Below are 20,754 nucleotides of genomic sequence, written 5' to 3'. Positions count from 1 at the left end.
AAAGAAATTTTAGCTCTTTAGTTGCATCTCAGCATTGAACTGGGTGCTAGACTCAGAGATAAGTGAGACACTGACTTTCATCTCATAACCTGATGCCCTGCTAATAGTGATAGACCATCCACAAATTATGACATTGCAGTGAGGACAGTGGTTGAGAGACATACAAAGAATTATGGGAGCACAGAATTGGGACCACCCAAAAAGAATGGCTGTGTCGCTGAAGACTTTCTGAAGGAGGTGACATTTGAGCTGAAACATAAAGAAAAGAAAATGAGTCATCCAGGCCAAAGACAGTATTGAAGGGGCTCAAAAAGAGTGTGCTCCAGGAAAAGGATTAGCACAAGCATGAAAATATAGCCATGATAGACTTGAGGCCTACAAACAGATTGTTGCTCTTGAACAACAAGTATGTGATATGTAATGATGGAACTTTAAGTTGAACCATGGTCAACACCCCACACTACTAGGCTAATACTTTAGTAGCCTTTGGAGAACATCTTTATTTTCCCCTCCCCTGCCCCCACCTGTATAAGGGTCCACAAGGTCACTTCTATCTCTGGAGATTTGTTAGAAGATTCATAAGATTCAGTATGTAGTTGTGTTTATGACTAACATTTGTGATAGCAATTGTGGCAAGGATGTACAGCTGGAAAAGGGAAAAGATACAGATGGGTCTGTAGGAATCCACAGGCAGGTGGCCTTACGCTGTTTCTCATGAGACATTCCTCAAACTGCAGCCTCCAGGAACAAAAATGCAGCTGTGTGTGCAGTGTCAAGCCAGGGAAGTCCATTAGACATTCAGCACCAGGGTACTGTTGGGGATGGTCAGATAACCTCTGGTATGATCTAACACATTGTAGAATTCAAACCTTCAAAAGGAAAGCAGGTGTTCAGCATCATTCATACTGTTTGCACAATCCCTGCCTAGCCTAGCCAACAGCTTTTGTTAATTAAGTGTTGTCTGGGGATTTTCTGAGAACTGTTTTCAGATGTCATCCAAAGTGCAGTCTTATAAACAGGTGTTCTGAAAGTAGCAAGCAGTCTCAGGGTTGCTGTGTAGACTCTTAAATATAACTACTTTAACTATATATCTTTTATTTAAAAAAAATTAAAAAAAGAAACTTTGTTTGGTTATTTCCAGTGAATTTGTGAAATTTTACCCTGATATGGATGTATCTTAGGATAGGTGGGAGTTTTGTCTGACTTTAAACTTATGATGATGAACAAAGCTGCTAGGGTTAATTTTGGAGTTGGAAGTGCAGCAGAGAGGCGATGGTGTGTCCTGCTGCTTAGATAACCCTGTGCTTCAAACTGTTGTCAGTCCTGATGACTCATCTGTTGGTGACTGTGGGTGGGGTGATCTTTGCTCTGTCCAAGTTGGTTATGTCAAGACGTAATTATCTCTAGGGCATACTTGCACAAGCAGGGGTGAAGTGGCTTTCATTCAACATTCCCACGATGTTTGCATTCTCTTTAGTTCCATCACTCCCTGCAAGAAAAGGACAAGCAAATTGTAACCTGCTTTTATACGTGGGAAAACAGAGACTAGGCTTCTCATTTCTTTGTGACCTCTTTTTCTATATTATCTACTAATTCGATCACCTTAATACTCAATTATTCTGTCTCTGAAGAAAGTCCTTGAGCTTTCTTTGAATGATGGGCTTTGAAATACCGTTGCCTTCAAGACCTCTCTTCTTACTTAAGAAAGTAATCTCCCTTTGTGTGGGTCCTTGATGTGGTTTCATTTTAGATACCACTATCAGTTATTGTTGAACTTCTCCTAAGGTGTCTGCTAAAACAGGAAGGAAGAGAATATTAGTGGAGAGACAGAAATAGTTGACTCAGGTGTCACACTTCACCTGTGTGATACATAATTAGAAATTAAAAGGGGGTGAGTCCTATATATTTTTAATTAATACATATTGCTTATAATACTGTCTTTAGTTTTATGGAATGGTTTTGTAATATATGTGTTTTTAAAACTTGCACTTATATTAGGGGCTTGTTGACATTTTAGCTAGTTTACTTTCTGTGGCTGTTTTATTTACTGATTTCCTACCAGCTTTAAATGTTTGACTTTTTCCTTTTTTTCTAGTCTGCTACAGTTGTTCTGAAGTAGCAGTGGTTTATTTGTATTAGTTTATAGAACTGTTGCATGCAAACCTATTGTTTTTGTCTTCTGTGTACATGTGAATGAACTGCATGCTGATATGTGATTTCTGAATATCTTCATACACTCTCCTTATATATGAAGGCAAAAAGTAGACACAGTTTTAAATGAAAAATATTTAAGTATTAAGCATGTCGGTGCACACCTGAAATCACAGTAACTTGGGAGGCTGAGTCAGGTGGACTGTAAATTTGAAGCCAGCCTTTGCAATTCAGAGAGGCCCTGTTTCAAAAATAAAATTTAAAATGGGCTGGGGATATAGCTCAGAGGTAGAGCACCCCTGGGTTCATTCCCTAGTACCTCAAAAACAAACAAACAGAATGGCTTAACTGATAAAATATAAGAAGTATGTTTATACTTATTTAGTGTTAATAGTGGGCTCAGTTCATTAAAGGTAATTTATGTAGCATGTATTTTAACCTTTTATTTTTTTATGTTTTATTTTGTCATATTGGGGATTGAAACTGGGGGTGCTTTACCACTGAGCTACATCCCCAGACCTTTTTTGGGTTTTAATTTTTTATTTTGAGGCAGGGTCTTGTAAAGTTGCCTATGGCCTTGCTAAGTTGCTAAGGCTGGCTTTGAACTTGCAATCCTCCTGCATCGGTTTCCTGAGTTCCTGGGATTACAGGTATGTGCCACCATGCCTGGCTTAACCATGTATTTTTAATCAGTGGATTTTTGTGTTTGGTTGGTGCAGAGTGCATAACTCTGAAAGAAAATATATATAATTATATATCCTCAGATAAATATATCATCTAATTCCCATCCAATGTTATTCTTCCATGTTTCATCATTCAAATGTATGGTTTTCCTATTTTGAACATGTTTTTCTTCATCCTAGGGCATATATTCAAAGGAGTTTCTTGGGAATATCTCCGCAATTCTATTTTGATTCAGTTACTAAAACTAAAGTGCCCATTTTGAGACGTTGAGTTTATATTCATATGGAATAGGGACTGTGGTTACCATTGAAACTATGTCATATAGGTAACATTTCACTTTGGGATTTTTCTTTTCTTTTTTTAGAAAATGTAGAGGATAGTACTGATGAGGATGCACCTTTAAACAGCCCGGGATCAGAAGGAAGGTAAGAGAGCCTTAGGAGACTGAATAGATTTGACTTGATTCTATGTTTTTAGTATTTTTATCTTGTGTTAAACAATTATCATAAAGCACAAAATTTTTTGAATTTTATGACTAGATGAATAGCACTAGAAACAGTAATATGGGGACTAGAGGTATAGCTCAGTGGTGGAGCTCTTGCTAAGCATGCGTGAGGCCCTGGGTTTAATCCCTAGTATTGCAAAAACAAAATGAAAACAAAACAAAACAACCCCCGCCCTTCCCCCCAAGAAAAAAACAACCACCACCAACAGTAATATAGAAGCCAAACTAAGTCATCCTTAACCCTCACAAAATTTAAAATAAAAGTACTGGAATATTTAAGGAAGAAAAATGATTTTTTTTAAATAAATACATTTTGACTTTAGATATTGTCTTTCTGTGTTTTCCATAGACATATTTTTCATAGTCAGAAAGGATGTGTAGTTTTCTATAATATGTTCTCACTTAATCTTGTGGCTAATTCCTTATTTCCATACAGCACACTCTCTTCAGACCTTATGAAGCTTTGTGGTGAAGTGAAACCTAAGAACAAGGTAAGGAGAATTGGAAATACCAGGCAAACATTTTTGTATTGTTGTTACTATAGGCTTCAGATTTTGCTCTTAATATAGTAGCCAGTAGGCATACTTTTACCAATACTCTCTCATTTGTAAGGAATTTAGTTTGTCATATGACTCTGCAAGTGATAAATGAAAAAGAATTATTTTGAAACATTTCTCTTTATTGAAATTTGAGCTTTATTTTATTCTTGCACATTTTCCACTGGATATGGATTATGGAGACTGATTTGCAAGCCGTTTGTTAACTAAACTTAAACCAACATACAAGGTAGAGGCTTACAAGGTAAATCATTTAGATTGGAGGTTTAAAATCATCATCATTGGGGAATTTGGAATTTCAGCATTTTAGTATGTATCTTACATGTTACTTATTTCGTTTAGTGTCTTGAGGTAGCTTAAATAATAAGTTGACCCTTAATTTTCATATTTTAAAACTTATGCATCTATGATGCATATTCACAGTGTTTTAAAAATAATTTAAATGATGCATACTGTTAAATATGTAAGAAACACATGGTACATTTCAGATTGTGAATGGGTGCATTTGATACTAGATGAATTAACTAATGATTTCAAGATTATTTGAAAACAAAGAATTCTTATAGTGTTTGGTAAATATGTGTTGATTGAATGGATAGGATCACAACCTGGAAGAATAATACTATGCAAATGCATAGAGTTACGGCCCATCCTTATTAATCCTGTAATGCAAATGAGTAATTTGGCAGGATGTAAAATAAAATAGTGTGTTGCAGGGATTCATTGCCCCACATAAAACAAATAGTCACCATAAAGTCTTGCTCATTTTTGCCATATGGGAATGTGGATCTAAGTTTATCAGATTCTGTTTTCTCAAGAGAAATCCTAAATGTAGATTTTCAGGAAGAATTTCCTTATCTTTAAAAAACTGGGAATAACTAATCAAAATATATCTCCAGATTCCTGTAGCATCTTGAGCTACTGGCTTGGTGACATATGGTTTGTGTTTTATTATTCTAACTGACCAGTCAGGTTACTAAAACTCAAAGCAAATATTCTAAATATGACTTGGATACAGCCCTAAGCTGGAAAGATAATCTCCTAAAATAACTTTCAGGTCCTGGGGAAGCCTCATTTGTTATGACAGAGAGATGTGTGGAGTGATGGCCTAAAGGTCCTCTTTAGAAAGAACCACTGGAATTAGGAATTCCCAAGAAAAGATTCCATTCTTCCCTGGGGCCCTGACTGTGGAGAGAATTGTGGGTAAATCAGGGCTGCAGGACTTTATATTTTCTAAAGGTTTCTCAAGTGCTCCCTGCTACTTCTTTTTATTTGCAAAATACTAAAAAGGTGTACTATAATTTCTTTTTTAGTCATTGAAAAAGTGAAGTTGATCATGTATCTTAAGTAGGTCTACAGCACTGTGCTAAGCGCAGGGGGTACAAGTGCCTCTCCTCTGGAGGCTTATCATCTAGTAGACCCTTTGTTTATCTGCTAATATCTTAGGGATAGCAAAACCAGCTCTGAGCAGTAACCCAGTTTACTTGGTTTTTAAAAGTAAGGAAAAGAATGCTTATAGTGAGTCTGAATTCTCTCAGAAAATAACTTACCTGCCTCACCAAACTGCCTAAAACTGGTGCTGACTGATGCTAAAAGTGGGCAGATTAAACACACAATTATGGCATCAGAAAGAAGAGAAGGGTCACAAAAATTGAAAACAAAAATTAAAAATATATATTAAAGAAAGCGTTTAAGTATGAGAAAAATGAGAATTTAGTTGAGCATCCCTAAAATTAATTATCTTCTGACTTAATTTACTCCTTCTTTCTTCTCCACCATTTCATTTCCCCACCCTCCCTCTCTCCCTCCCTCCCTCCCTCCCTCCTTCCCTCCTTCCCCCCTTCCTTCCTTCCTCCCTCCCTCCCTCCCTCCCTCCCTCCCTCCCTCCCTCCCTCCCTCCCTCCCTCCCTTCCTTCCTTCCTTCCTTCCTTCCTTCCTTCCTTCCTTCCTTCCTTCCTTCCTTCCTTCCTTTTCCAATTTATGTTGAGGAAGCTGGCCACTTGCAGTAGGATAACATAGTGATATATGGAGGCAGATTGGCTTTGGATCTGGCTTTGCCACTTACTATCTGTCTGACCCTGTGAAAATTATTTATTCTCTCTGTAGCTTAGTTTCTTCATTTGAGTCGGGATGGTGACATTGCCTATCTACATGCTAATTTGACAATATGTTTAGAATCGTGCCTTGCACATAAGCACAATACACGTACGTATTGGCCTTCATAGGGCTTATCTGGCTAGAACTCTGCTTGTCACCTATCTCACTTGCTTTGTTTGACACACTTGCTAGGGAAAGACACGCTAAATGGTTTTGCCTATTTCAAACTAATATAGATCTCTATTCTCTAATCAAGTTCTGTGCAGAAGTTTGCTCCTGATTGCTTTTCCTTCCATTCTCTAACTAGGCTCGAAGGAGAACCACCACTCAGATGGAATTGCTGTATGCAGATAGCAGTGAACTAGCTTCAGACACTAGTACAGGAGATGCCTCTTTGCCTGGCCCTCTTACACCTGTTGCAGAAGGGCAAGAGATTGGAATGAATACAGAGACAAGTGGTACTTCTGCTAGGGATAAAGAGCTTCCTCCCCCATCTGGCTTACCTTCTAAGATAGGCAGCATGTAAGTTTGGCCCAGCTACACTAACTTCTTTTCTTTTAGCTTTTTTTTTTTTTTTTTTAATATGCATGTTGCTAATTTCTTATTTCTATTTTAAAAAATCTTGTATAAATAAGATCTCTGGTTTTCAAAGTAATCTGTTAGGTATCATCTCCCCTAATCTTTTCATGGTCAAAATAATTTGAGATGTTCTTTGTGGAATTGTTTTGCCTTATCACTAAACTTTAGGCTCAATTTTAAGGGTTACAATTTTTACAAAAACTGAGTTATGAATTACAGACAAAGTTTACATATAAATACCTAAAGTAGGTTAATGTTATACCTATAAACCCATTATATATAAACAGAAACTTAAAGACCTACATTTTCTCTGAATTACCTATCTCCTAGTTCTACCAGTCTGGTGAGGGTGGTAAATTTTTGCTGACCATTTTAAAGAAAAAAAGAAATACTGATTGCAAACTTAATACATTTTTAGCTTTTCTAATTCTTTACCTTGAAGCACATTTCATGTCTTGGATGAGGTGTATGCACAAAGTATTTTTACTCATATTATTAAACATTTCAAGAAAGAAATATCCTCTCTCTTATCTATGATATTTGGAACAAAACTTTCTACTCGAAACAAGTTTTCTTGCTCAGAATAATTTAATGATTATTTTGAGAACAAAGAAATATTTCCCTACACATGTTAGTGTGTGGGCGTACCTCATGTGTATGTATGTTATGGTAGTTATATTTAAACTAGATCAGTTATTTACTTGTTAAGATTTTTAATGATGCTTTTAAAACTAACCCTCACATACAATCTAGAAATTAGTTTATGGAATACTAACCTCTGCATTGAGGAACATTGCCCTCACAGAAGTGGCACACACTGTATGACTGCAAATAATACAAAATAACGAACTTTCACTCTTGAATATGTTTCCCATAATATTCTTCATTGTATGAAGATATTTCCATTTAGTAATCCCATCTGCTTTTAGTTTCAAAATTAATTTTAATGATGACAGAACTTTCTTGCATGTGCTTGAGGTGGCTAATATAATTTACTATTGAATATTGCTAATCAGTATAGCTATGGCTTCAGTGCATTTGTGATAAGACAAGAATAGAAGAAATGCTTTTGGCGAAGGTAGTGATATAGAACTAAGCGTAAATTTTAGGGACTTGCGTGTGTTCAGCATTTAGTGTGTCAGATGAGTAGAGACTTTTGGAACTTCAAGACTAAATCTGTGGCCTGGAATCCAGATTCAGGTAATACCTTCTTTTTGCTTTTTTCCCCTCCATTTAAAAATGTACCCTTTAAGACAGGTTGTAGGAAATATATATCTTCATATGATATAAGTTTTTATAAATTCAGAAGGTCATATGTGTAAGTCTGCAATTCTTTACAAATTTAAGAATTGCCATGTGCTTGGTGCAGTAACTCCTGTAAGCCATTCTTGCATAATGTCTTTTCATGAAGTAAAATATTTTTATAATCCTTTTGATTTACAAGGATGTAGAATTTCTAAAATATGGTTTCCTGTGGTTAGAAAAAGCAGGCACATGAAGCTTAATATATTGTTTTCACTTTTAAGTTGAAACCATGTAAACCCATTCAGGGGGTCTTGCAAATTCTTAATTTATTTATTTTTCTTATTAATGTAACTAGCCAAGAATAAATTTTTGCCACCATACATAAAAATCACTACCACCGTACATAAAAATCATAATTCTGAATTTTTAATTACATAGTAATCATTCAACATTTAAATTTATGACAGGATTTTTTATTACTAAAATATATATAACTATTAATTACTAAATTAGTAATTTAAAAATATATAATAAAATATATATAACTACTAACTACCCTAATTACTAGTTCAAATATTTGTGTCATTATTTTTGTTTATTTACCTGAATTACTATTTTGCGAATAAATATTAATTTATCAAATGTCATTGTTTCTCATATTCTGACAGTCTAATATTTTTGTCCTTGCAAACTTTTTTATAAATGTAACTTTTATTCAACTGAAGCAATACAATAAAACTTTGGCATTTATACTTAAAGTATTTATTATGTTTTTCAGCAGTACAGTATTGATATTTACATGTAAAGATAATAGGTTTGTACATATTTGATAAGATTACCAATTCAAAAATTTCTAGTTGTCAAACTTCCATCAGCCAAAAATAACTCTTGTAATATTTTCCTATTCTAGTTTAATTTTTTTGTGTCCATGTAATAATCTTTCTCAATTTCTAGTTATTAATCTATTAAAAATTTTATATCAAATATCTACCAAAGATAAAGAATCTTTTCCTTTTTTAGTTCTAGGCAGTCATCTCTGTCAGAAAAGAAATTACCAGAGCCTTCTCCTGTAACACGGAGAAAGGCATATGAAAAGGCAGAAAAACCAAAGGCCAAGGAACAAAAACAGTAAGTTACTAATGCTTAAAACTGTACAAAGCATCTGCTGTGCCAGATGCTGAAAGACAGTACTGTATTTATTTTCTAGATTTAGACTGGCTCTGTGGTTATGACCAATTTGACCAATCAAGACAATCAAGTCAGCTTGTGTGACTTTTTGGTCACACATATAACAATATATTTGAGCACTTATTCCCTTTCATGTCCACTAACTGATTTTTCAATTATTGTTGTATTATCATTGAAAGAGTTAATATGCACGTGAGCTAAGGCATATTAAATTTATATTTCAAATAGAGTTTTAGAAAAATTTAAAATTATTTTGACTGTCATTGATAAAACAGACCTTGACCACCTCTTTAGAGTGGCTGGTGAAAAACTAATATTAATCACAGGGTGTGCTAGTTGTGCCATTTTCTTGCTGTTCTCTGATGTTTAAATTGTCAGTCTTATCCTCGATTGTTTCTTCTGTGAGTTTTTGGAGGATCAGTAGTACTATGTGATATAATTTGATGACCCGCTTAAATGGGCATTTATAAATTGTGACACCATATCATGTAGAGATTGAGTGGATTAGAGCCAGGGTTACCTTGCCATGCCTCCCTCAGTTGATCTGATGTCCTTCCTGTGTTTGACAGGGAGCTCTCAGGCATGTTGTTGAGGGAGAGCATCAATGCCCGTCTACATTTAAATATTAATAAAATGCATTTCCTTAATTTCTTTAACATAAAAATAAATATGAAAAGAAGTGTTCATACATTTTCTGTATCTAAGTGGACAATCTTATACAACCCCTCTCCCCTGTGCCAAGAAACACACACACTACTTTGTCCACTGGTGTAGCTGACTTGAATGTCATAGAAATTATCCTTCTCATCATCCTAGCTTCCTATATTTTTAAAGTTGCAATTTGCCTGATTCTATTGAATCAAATGTCTCAAGAATAATTAGAAAATGGGAAATTGGAACAAATAAATAATTTTAAGGTAAACAAATGAATCATCTGATTAGGTAAATTGTTCGCAAGCTATTTCCTTATCTGTAAAGTGAGCAATTCTTCTCAGTTCTAAAATTGTGTCATTTTAAATTTGGCTTGCTTAATGGATATGGACTTCAGATTTCAGCAGGCAGAAGTTTTCTTTATTGCCACCTTGTGGCCCAAGTAACAAAACCCATGTTAACAATTAAAAAAAAAAAAAATTAAATTGCTCAGTATACATTTTATTGCACAAAAACTGGAAGGAAGAAAAGAAGGAATTTTCTAATGAAAAGCTTTTTTTCTTTTTAAAAAAAAAAAAAAAAAAAAAAGCATGTTTCCTATAACTTCCCTAACAAATCATAACCAATTAAAGCCATCTGTTTAATGTTCTTTTTTCTTGTAGCTCAGATTCTGGAACTTCAGAGGCTAGTCTCTCACCTCCTTCTTCCCCACCAAGCCGGCCCCGTAATGAACTGAATGTCTTTAATCGTCTTACTGTCTCTCAGGGAAACACATCAGTTCAGCAGGATAAGTAAGTCATTATGGAAAAGAGTCCCAACTATTTATACAACTTTTTTAATCTTTCAATACAGTCTGCAGAAACATCTCTATGTAGGAGATGGTGTCTGACTTGTAAACTCTTGCCATATTTCATGTATTTTTCCAATGGAAAGAACCATATAATCAAAATCAGAGAAAATTATTTTCCTGCTGAACATTATTCCCTGTTGTAAATTTGCATTGCTATACTTTCGACACTGTTTTGCCTTTTCTTTTGCAAGCAAATTAGAATCGAAAAACCTCTGAGACCATTTGAAGTTGAATTTCTTGGGATTCTTTCACTTCTTTGTGCCCACAAAAGCTTCCCTCTTGGTCTCCTGAGTTGAAAAGAGGCATGATTTTTACCTTTGGTAGATATAACAACTTAAAAGACTATTCTTATATGTGTAACATGTTACTATCATTTGGTGATTCTAGACAAATTCACTATAAAACTTCAGTACTTACGTTCTTGGAATAAAAGAGCACCTTTGTGGATGGAGTGGGTGGGACTGGAAGAAGGTTGTGGGAAAGGAGAGGATGGAGAGATGTGGAAAATGTAACTTACATTAAATTAGACATGAGAAAGTATCCCCACATCGAACCATAATCTCTTGCAAGAATTCAGTACTAACAATATTGCTGTGAGGCATTTATTAACTCTGACTTGTCAGCTTGGAATTGAATAACAGCATTGTGACTGTATGTGCTTGACATTCATCCTTTCCCATCCCAACTGTTTTGTTTTCTATGCTGTCATCCCTCTGTATATCTCATGTCTCTGAAATTTATAGGATGTTATTTAAGATCTTTCTGGCATGTTTAGATTGTGCTAAATGGCTGTATAAACTTAAACAATCCATCATTTTGAATGAAATTTTAATCTGCTTAATTTATGGATACATTTTTATTTACGTATTCATTATTATATTTTATAGTTTGATCAGTAAATGACATGCCCTTTAAATTAAAAAATCTATTTTATGTATTATTAAACAACATTTAAAAAAATATTGTTAAGTCATTTCTCTCAGTCACTGAGGAAAATAGAACATTGGGAATATCTTTGGGAAGTTAGTTTTCACTAGTTACGTGAAGAATTGCTAAATTTTATCTGCCATGCATTCACAGGAGTTATAAATTTTTCTGTCAGTCTTGACAATCTTGGCAATATAACCATAGTTTTATATTTTTTACTGAAATATTGTATGAACTATCAATAATTCTGTTAGCTAAAACTTAAGATAACTGATCTTTTTTGCATTTCAGAAACTCCCTGCCTTTCATCTCACTCTCCTCGGGGCTCCTTTTGAGAGCATTCCCTAGTGAGATGTGCATCCCACAGGCAGTATCAGACCACATTCCACTCCAGCACTCATCTGTCCTTGTTGTCCCCAGGTCTCTTAGACAGTATACTAGATTTTCATAAAGGCCAAACTCACCTCTTGAAGGCTTCTTGGGTAGGACTTGCAGGAGTGCTTGCCCAATTTTAAAATTCCACTAAAATCCCCAAGTCTTATTGAGGGTCTCCTTGCTTAAAGGAACCCAGTGTTTTTGAGGTTTATTAAAACCAAGGATTATTAGAATTTTGACTTATTTCTCATGCAAATGTAAAATGCATTTGTGAAACTTCCATCTAAGCAGTCTAAATCTACTAAAATGGGAAAATTTTGTGAGTACCAATCAAGTTCAATGGAAGAAACCTGGAAGTGACCCATTTCATGCACTTGTTATTGTTCCTCTCCTGTGCCTAAATTTGAGAAGTGAGGAAAGATTCTGTGGATCATTAATAGAAAGTTTCCTCCCTGCCTAAGTCTTGGTAGAAAACATGAGTCAGGGCTCTTGTCTGACAATCTATACTTTAATCTTGCTGATATCCAGGCAAATAGAAGAGGAGGCCACCAAAGGAAGCATTTCCTGTGTGTTATTGTGCTGTTGATTTTCAGTTCCGTGTCAATGTCCTTAACTGTTGACATCTGTATTCTTTCTGCTCATAATTCTAACTCTTTCACTGTAGGTCTGATGAAAGTGACTCCTCTCTGTCGGAGGTACACAGGTACTTTCTTTCTGTCTTTCCTACATTCTGACATTTCACTGGTGTTCTAAAATGCCTTTCTAGAAATCCCAAGCAAGTCTTATTTTTGTTGCATGTGTTACTTGTTGTAAACCATTTAAATGCACTAATACTTTTAGATGTATTAATTTTAATGTATTTTTGTGATGATACCTTATATATAAAGTAGTGGCCAACTCTTTATATGATAGCTTAAAAAGTTGTGACATTTGTTTTGTGTCTGTAGTAGAAATGTTTTTAAAAGAAATAAAGCTTTCACCTAAAAAAAAAAAAAAAAAAAAAAAGAAAAAGAAAAAGAAAAGAAAGAAAGCTTTATGAGTATTATTGTGAAGGTTTGCTCCTCAATGATTATTTCTAATGCTTCCAAGTGTGGGGGATGGATCAAGTATTTTTTCTTATTGGGTTAGCAATTTTAAATAAAAAGGTCATGTGATAAAGGAATACTAGGAAAAAAACATACTATCATACCAAAAATTAGAAAGAACAAAATTAGAAACCAAAGGAGCTTTTATTGAAAAAATATATTTTTTCTTACTGATAGATATAGTTTTTAAAATAACTGTGTTGAATTTTTTTCATGTTATGAATTTTGGGGACCCTTAATTCTTTCTCTCTTTCTCTCATTTCCTCTCCCCACTTGTCCTTTTGTCTCTTCCCTTGTTCCACTTGTTTTATTGCCATTTTGCTGATCAACAGAGCCTCCAAAAGGTAGGCAGGGGAAGGGAGAGGAAATCAATGTTCCACTGTATTACTAGACTTTACAGATTTGTATGGAACAAAAATAAGTGTTTTCTCCCTCCTTCTTTTCAGATCTCATGTACAAATTTTCAGTATTTAACTTTAACTTCATTAATTACTTTGATGTTCATTTTTCATATTTCAGAATTTGAATGGATTAAATCTAATAGAGAAATACTGTGGACATATGCTTCCAGTGCCTGTATTTTTTTTCTGTGATCTTTTTGTTCATTTGTTTCTTTGTGTTACTGAGGATTGAACCTAGGGGCACTTTACCACTAAGCCACATCTCCACCCCTTTTTATTTTTATCTTGAGACCGGGTCTCTCTAAGTTGCCAAGGTTCACCTCGAACTGTCATCCTCCTGCCTCAGCCTCTTGAGTAGCTGGGATTACAAGCATGAGCCACTGTACAGGGCTTTTCTATTATGTTTGATTTAGGGTAATCTATATGAATTATTAACCCTAACATTCTGAATATTTGAGGATATTTTAAAATATCTAACTAATGAAGTGCTGATATTAATATCAGAATTATTATCTTTGGAAGACTGAATAGCCAATGATATTAAAATACTTAAAAATGAAAAAGAGGCATCCTACTATCTAAGAGGCAAATATTTAGACTGTTTTCCAAGTATGATCTTTGACATGACAGATTTCTGTTGGATGTTATATCATCAGGGGATAAAGCTGGTATTCTGCTATAAATTTTTCTTTATAATCACCTTTTGATTTACATACATGTGTCTTTGCTGTTTGAGAAGTAACAATAGTAGCCTTCTCTTCATTTTAATCATATCTTCAGTATTTGAAGTTTGATGACTTCAGTTTATAGCTATGGACTTTACATCAGCAAGATTTCATAATAGCATATTTAGACTCTTGAGGAAACTTCACTCCCATTTCAGGTTTAATCTCTTTAAATTGTTGGATTACACATATTTACTGAGCATTAACTTCAATAATCTGAAACTGACATAAGTAATTGCATTGGATTTCATAATTACATGCCCAGAGATGACATTTCTTGGTAGTATTTCCAGTGATAAGACAGCCCTTTCACTTTTGAAATCATTATAACTAGTCCTTAAAAAACAAGATTTTTTTTTCTTAGCTGATTCCAAATTTACTTCCTTTATATTTCTACTCATTCGTCTCTCATCAGCTCTTTTAAGTTATATCAAATTTAATATACTTTTGTATATATGTGACTGCTTTTTAAGTAGTCTTTCTACAATGCCACTGTATCCTGTCTCCAGTAAATGCTCTTTATCAGTTTAATAGTGCTAGTTTCATCACCTATACTGTAAGTAATAAAGTCTTTCTTGTAATTCAACTGTTTTGGAAAAGTTTTCCATGTTCTTAAAATGTGGCATCTAAAGCTAAACCCCATTCTGAGTGTGGCCTAGGTAAAATACCATAGGTCTCTTACATTCTTCTGAAACATTTACTTCTGTTGAATGAATCATTGATAGTTTTGGTAGGGGAACCACACGTTGATAATCCTTTGATCTTTTATTCAACAAGTTTAGCCCTTTAGGTTTTTAAACTTAGGTTACTATGATCCTCTTTTCTACTTGAAGCATTCTATCTTCAATTTAAATTTTATGCTTAAATTTTATTCATAAAAATGAATTTTGTTTCAGTGATGTTTTTCAGGCAATACAATATACTAATCAGCTTTTAAATGTATCAATTTAATAAGCCATCTCTGTCTTTGGCTGGGGAAAGATTGACTAGGTACCAAAGATCTCCAAGACTGACAGTTTTGTTGACTCTTCAGTATGACTTTTCAGCCACCTCTAGAACTACCTTAGTAATTCAGGGTCATGACTACCTTGTCCCAGGGGATATCACTGGAAAGCTTTAATAAATGGCTGTACTGGAACCCACATACATAATAAATATGACACTTTCCTGGTGGACTACCTATTAACCCTACAAAAAGCTTCCCTCATGAGATTGGTGAGCTCATGTTCTCTCTTACTGATGAGCATTTATTTTTAAGTGTTTGTATAAGGGCTTATTTTGCATTTTCATTCGTGAGACTCTACAAGAAATTTTACCTATGTATAGTTTCTGAAACCTGCTTTCCCACCTACTTTTGGATAATCAAATGTACATATTTTGTTTTCTTTATCAATCTTTGTGATTTCTTAGCACACTGACAATGATTTTCCCTCCATAATGGCATGTAATTTCAAAACCCTGACATAATAATTTAAAAACATAAATATCTGAACTATTTGAGTACATCTGCATTGTCGGCTTTCTCTTGTTTTGGGCTCACATTTCTTCTTAATCACTTTTGTTCCATACCTCTTGAAGATTTTTCTCTTTGAAGAATGTGGCAATTAACCGGTTTTTCTTTATATCTGTATTTGTCCTAATATTATTCCATTTGCTTTACTTGGACTTATTTCAATATAATTTTTCTTCTTACTCTGAGTTAAGTATTTGATAGATTTATCATGTCTTAATTCATTCTCATGATTAGCCTTCCCAATGCAATTATTTTAGTTCAGATTCTTTCTTAAACTCCTTTAGGATAGGGACAGTGTTTTGATAAATCTTTCTATTTCCAAAGTGCTTAGCCCAGCGACATAAAGGAGAAACTCCAGAAATATTAAACTTATGAGAAACTCCCTAAAGTGCTTCACTGTTATTTACAATACTCATTTTAAAAATGTTGAGGTTATTAGAATATTTTCCTGTGTAAGTTTCTGATCTTTTGAATTATCCTCCCTTCAATTTCTGTTCATGCAGACATTCCTCTCTTTTCTTCAATTTTTTTGAAAACCTCTCCCTTAGTGTAAGGTGGTATACCGTGTGTTATACTTTTTTCTTCGGCATGCTCTTTTTGACTTAGAATTACACTCCCACATGACCTTGAGCCATGTCTTTCAGTTTTTCTTCATTTCTACATCTTCCTTATTTGTCACAAGTAAGTACATTGAAATAGCTCCCAATATTGCTTCCTTAAGCTTTCAGAGATGAAATCGTTAATGAGACAATTCAGGTATATCATGGGCTTTGCTGTTTGCAGAACGCAGCTGCTGGCAGATGCCTGATTAGTTGATGTGTTCCATCACTGCTATTAGTCTTTCACACTTTATACCCCCACTTTTTTTTCTTATAAAACAAGCTAGATTTTATTATTAATTACTTATAAAGACTTCTTAAAATAAGGAAAAAATAACCTAGTCTCATGAGATAGAACCGTTGAAATGAATCTTAGTTTATTTGTTTTTCCCCCCATCTCAGGGGCATAATCAACCCATTTCCTGCTTCAAAAGGAATCAGAGCATCTCCACTTCAGTGTATTCACATAGCTGAAGGGCATACAAAAGCTGTGCTCTGTGTGGATTCTACTGATGATCTCCTCTTCACTGGATCAAAAGGTGCTAGCAGTTATCTAATGTGGATATTTAATAGGGTTTTCTTTTCCAATGGTTTAGTTTTTAACAGGCTCTAAAAAAGTCAAAATGTTTGAGACTAGTAAGAATCTGATAATCCTGTTCAACCCCTGAATACATTAAATATAAAAGCATTGCCTAGTGGGGAAGAAATAAAACCTCTGTTGACATTTTGGGAATGCAATGGTGAGAGAATGCATCTGCCTTCATTATTTGGGTATCTACTGCATGCAGGGTTCTGGGTTTTGTAATGCAGGTTAATATACACATTTATAAAAGGCCATTAAAAGATCCAGTGTGGTAAAAGGAATAAGACAATAGCAACCATCATTTCTTGTATACTAGTTATATATCAGAGGCTGTGAGCCACTATACATCTCATTTAATTCTCACAGTCCTAATGGATACATGTTGTATCTTCATGTTACAGATGAAGAAATTCGGGAAGAGATTAAAATATTTTCCTATGTAAATACAGCTAGAAGTGGAAAAAACAGAATGAAAAACCTAGGTCTACTCATCTCTCATCCTGAACTTTTGACCCATTTGGTATAATTCCAAGCAACTAGACATCAGCTATAAATGCTCGTGCAGATCATGTTCTGGGGTTGCAGGAAAGGGAAGATTATGCCTAGGTGTGAGAACCAAGGAAGGCTTTGATCAGGAAGCTTTTAGGATGAACCTTATAGGATGCTTTGGATATTGACATAGAAGGATGTATAATTAAATTTCAGGGCAACATTCACAGACATAGCATTTCAAGTGGGGTGTGTTTGGAAACTAAGTCCCAGTTGTGTTGAAAAAGTGGAATATTTAAAGTAAGAGAAGTGGTGGACAGTGAGACTGGAGAGGTAAAATGGAAGCATGCGTAGGGAATGTGGGGAACCAGTAAAAGTTCCTTAGCATTTAGGGACATTCCAAGGTTCACTTCAATATGCAAACATTTGTTGTTCATTGTCCATGAAGGAAGCATAAGGCCCTAGCTAGAACTTATAAATTGAGAATAATGGCAAGAAATTTCCCAGTTAAAAAAATCTGTTATGTGAAGATATCACACTTTTCTGATGATTTAAATTTAACTCTCCAGGATAATTATATATTCAATATGTCAGAAAAACAAGGAAGAATAGTTCTGGGGTTATGTTTTGGGGTCAAAGTAAACATAAAATCCATTAGTGCCCTGGAAAAAAAAGGTTTGTGTGTATAAAAGATTGGTAAGCATAAAGAAAGCAGTATATTTTGAAGAGGCTGATTGGAGATGGCAATTTTAAATTCAGGGGCAATCTGAGACACAACTCTTTTAGTATGACTATTTAAAATTTTTACATAAATATTTTTTAATACCATGTAATACATACAACAAACATCCCAGACTCTGATCTGATCTATTGCACCTACCTTGCCTATGAACCTGCTGCAGAAGGTCAACAATGAAGTGAGGATGCCTGTTGCAGGTTAATTGAATAATTAGCTTTCCTTTCCCATCCTCTTCTTGTAGAAGAGAAGTTGTTTAAGTAATTCTTATTGTTAAGAGAACCTAAAGTAGTTCATGTTAACAGTATTTCCTCTTTTCATTTGTTTTAGATCGTACTTGTAAAGTATGGAATCTGGTCACTGGGCAAGAGATAATGTCACTGGGGGGTCATCCCAACAATGTCGTATCTGTAAAATACTGTAATTATACCAGTTTGGTCTTCACTGTGTCAACATCTTATATTAAGGTGTGGGATATCAGAGATTCTGCAAAGTGCATCCGTACTCTGACGTAAGTAACTTAAAAACACCTGAAGGGGCAATAGTTATTTTCGTTTTACAAAAGACAAAAAAATATAAATCTATGAATGCATTTCAATTTTTAATTCTCCTCAGAGAATGTTAAAGTTTAGATAATAAAAGTACAGATAAATAAGGGGAAAACAGATTAACAAAATGTAAGAGCCTGGCCTGGTTTTAAACAGAAAAGAATAAAACATTTTTTTATGACCCAGTAGTGCATAGTTCATGTTTTTTCCCTTCCAAATACTAAGGAATTACATTCATACTATTTACCACTTGATGGAATTAAATAATTTATATTAGTCACTTCAAATAATTATTAATCCTTGGAAAATGACTGAGTTCATCAATACTTTGGTGTTAGTACAAATTTTATAACTGCAGGTTGTGTTGGATAATGATTATTTTTTGCCCTGAGATTGAACTATTTTATATAATCAAAATTAAGGTTACCTCTGTAATTATTTAAATGAGAAGGGAACATTTGAAAGGTTAATTTTTACTAATTTGCACAGTAGAGTTTATTAATTTTTGAGTACTAATTTATAATTTGAGAACCTCTAATTATTTTATGTACTGAATACAAGTCTCTTGAGGAATGTTTTATAGAAAAAGAACACTATATCTTAAACTAGAAATTTACCAATCCAATTGAATCACTAAACTCATACTTGAAAAGTTTGTCTATAACTTAATTTAGCATTTAGCTAAGAAAATGTTTCAAATTAAGAAAATAATATCTAGAATTTATCTGGAGAGATAGAAACAAATTTTGATTCTTTAGCACATTTACTCTATTTGTGATTGAATTAAAGTAAACAGAACTGCAAATAATTAAAAAGACCCCAGTGCCTTTAATCCAAAATGGCAACTTTTATACACAAAAGAGATTTGGTGAACCTAATCCACAGAGAACCTCTGGAACCTGCCGACAAATGAATTACTTTTATGGCATGATGTCATTTGTTGACTTTTTTTCTTTTACATCTTACCTTTTCTGAGTGATTTTATAGTCATCCTTATCTCAGGACTTAGAATTTCTAGCATTATAATAAGCATTAAATTGAAAGTTGTAAAGCATGTCCTCCTGTTTTATCCATTCATGTATTCACTTATTCACCGAACATTAATTTATTTGTACCAACTCTGTGTGGGGTACTCTGCTAGGCACCATGCATACAGTGACAAAAAGCATGTTGTTCTCTTTGCCTACAGCCATTTCCCTAGGGATTCAAGAAATTGTAAGCCACACTTATGTCTGGAAATGTGACTGTCTTTGCTTTGTTATTTTTTGTGTTAAGGTCGTCAGGTCAAGTTACCCTTGGAGATGCTTGTTCTGCAAGTACCAGCCGGACAGTGGCTATTCCTTCTGGGGAGAACCAGATCAATCAAATTGCACTAAACCCAACGGGCACATTCCTCTATGCAGCTTCTGGAAATGCTGTCAGAATGTGGGATCTTAAAAGGTAGAATTAAAAAACAAATAAACAAACAAAAGAAAACCCCCAAAATGATACTTCTTGCATTTAGTAAATGCAACCTCATACTTTAATAACATTAATACTTGTGAAATCTAATTTTTATATCCTCAGACAATGTAAAATAATAAGATTTTCTTTTCAGCATAGCACTCATTAACAAACTCACAGTTTTCTTTCTTTCTTTTTTTTTTTTAAATCTCCATGCTGGGAAAAATGTGTAGGGAAGAAAATAGAATTATTTTATGGTATTTTGAAATCTGTCTACAAATAGTGTTGTTTATTAAGAAGAGGTGAAGATTCTCATCCAAGTTTCACCAAAATCTTTGAAATAATTATTTTTACATCATTTAAATATTCTTTATCTCAACTGTTTCAGTTTATACAATTAATTTAATAATTTGAACCATAAATGCTCATGGGTTTTGTGAATATAAAATAATAAAATATATAAAGATAAAATGTTAAGAAGACGAAGTGGTTTAAAAGAAAACAAATGGTAAATTGAAATGTAAGGCATTTGTGTTTCACTTAATTTTTATTTGTCAAGAAATGTGAGCTTTTATCCCTTAGTTGTGGGCTTGTTTTAGCTTCTTTTCTAGTTCTTAAAATTTTGGCAAGAAAGGAGCCTATCTCCCTTTCCTTCCTTCCTTCCTTCCCTTCTTCCTTCTTTCTTTCCTTCTTTTCTTTTGGTGATCCTCGGGATGAACCCATGGCCTTGTGCATACTAGGCGAATGCTTTACTGCTGACCTACATCCCAACCTGGGAGCATTCATTTATTACTTAACAAATAGTATTCCACACTAATTATGG

General features: G+C 34.1%; 1 protein-coding gene across 14 annotated transcripts in view; it reads left to right on the top strand.

The window, feature by feature from the left end:
- The window catches only part of KIF21A (kinesin family member 21A), a 151,032-nt gene that overhangs the window by 112,782 nt on the left and 17,496 nt on the right, over positions 1-20,754 (top strand). For 5 of the 14 annotated variants that reach the window (XM_079139267.1, XM_079139261.1, XM_079139270.1 and 2 more), the window contains 9 exons: positions 3,200-3,260; positions 3,777-3,831; positions 6,302-6,516; positions 8,839-8,946; positions 10,320-10,448; positions 12,474-12,512; positions 16,535-16,671; positions 18,271-18,451; positions 19,764-19,928. In XM_079139267.1, coding sequence (XP_078995393.1) covers positions 3,200-3,260; positions 3,777-3,831; positions 6,302-6,516; positions 8,839-8,946; positions 10,320-10,448; positions 12,474-12,512; positions 16,535-16,671; positions 18,271-18,451; positions 19,764-19,928 — 1,090 coding nt within the window. The remainder of the gene's footprint in view (positions 1-3,199; positions 3,261-3,776; positions 3,832-6,301; positions 6,517-8,838; positions 8,947-10,319; positions 10,449-12,473; positions 12,513-16,534; positions 16,672-18,270; positions 18,452-19,763; positions 19,929-20,754) is intronic. The other 9 variants (XM_079139271.1, XM_079139263.1, XM_079139269.1 and 6 more) reach the window with 4 other exon arrangements.

Source organism: Sciurus vulgaris (assembly GCF_902686455.1).
Source record: "Sciurus vulgaris genome assembly, chromosome: 5".
In the NCBI taxonomy this organism is placed as follows: domain Eukaryota; kingdom Metazoa; phylum Chordata; class Mammalia; order Rodentia; family Sciuridae; genus Sciurus; species Sciurus vulgaris.
This window is presented reverse-complemented; position numbering and strand designations above follow the sequence as displayed.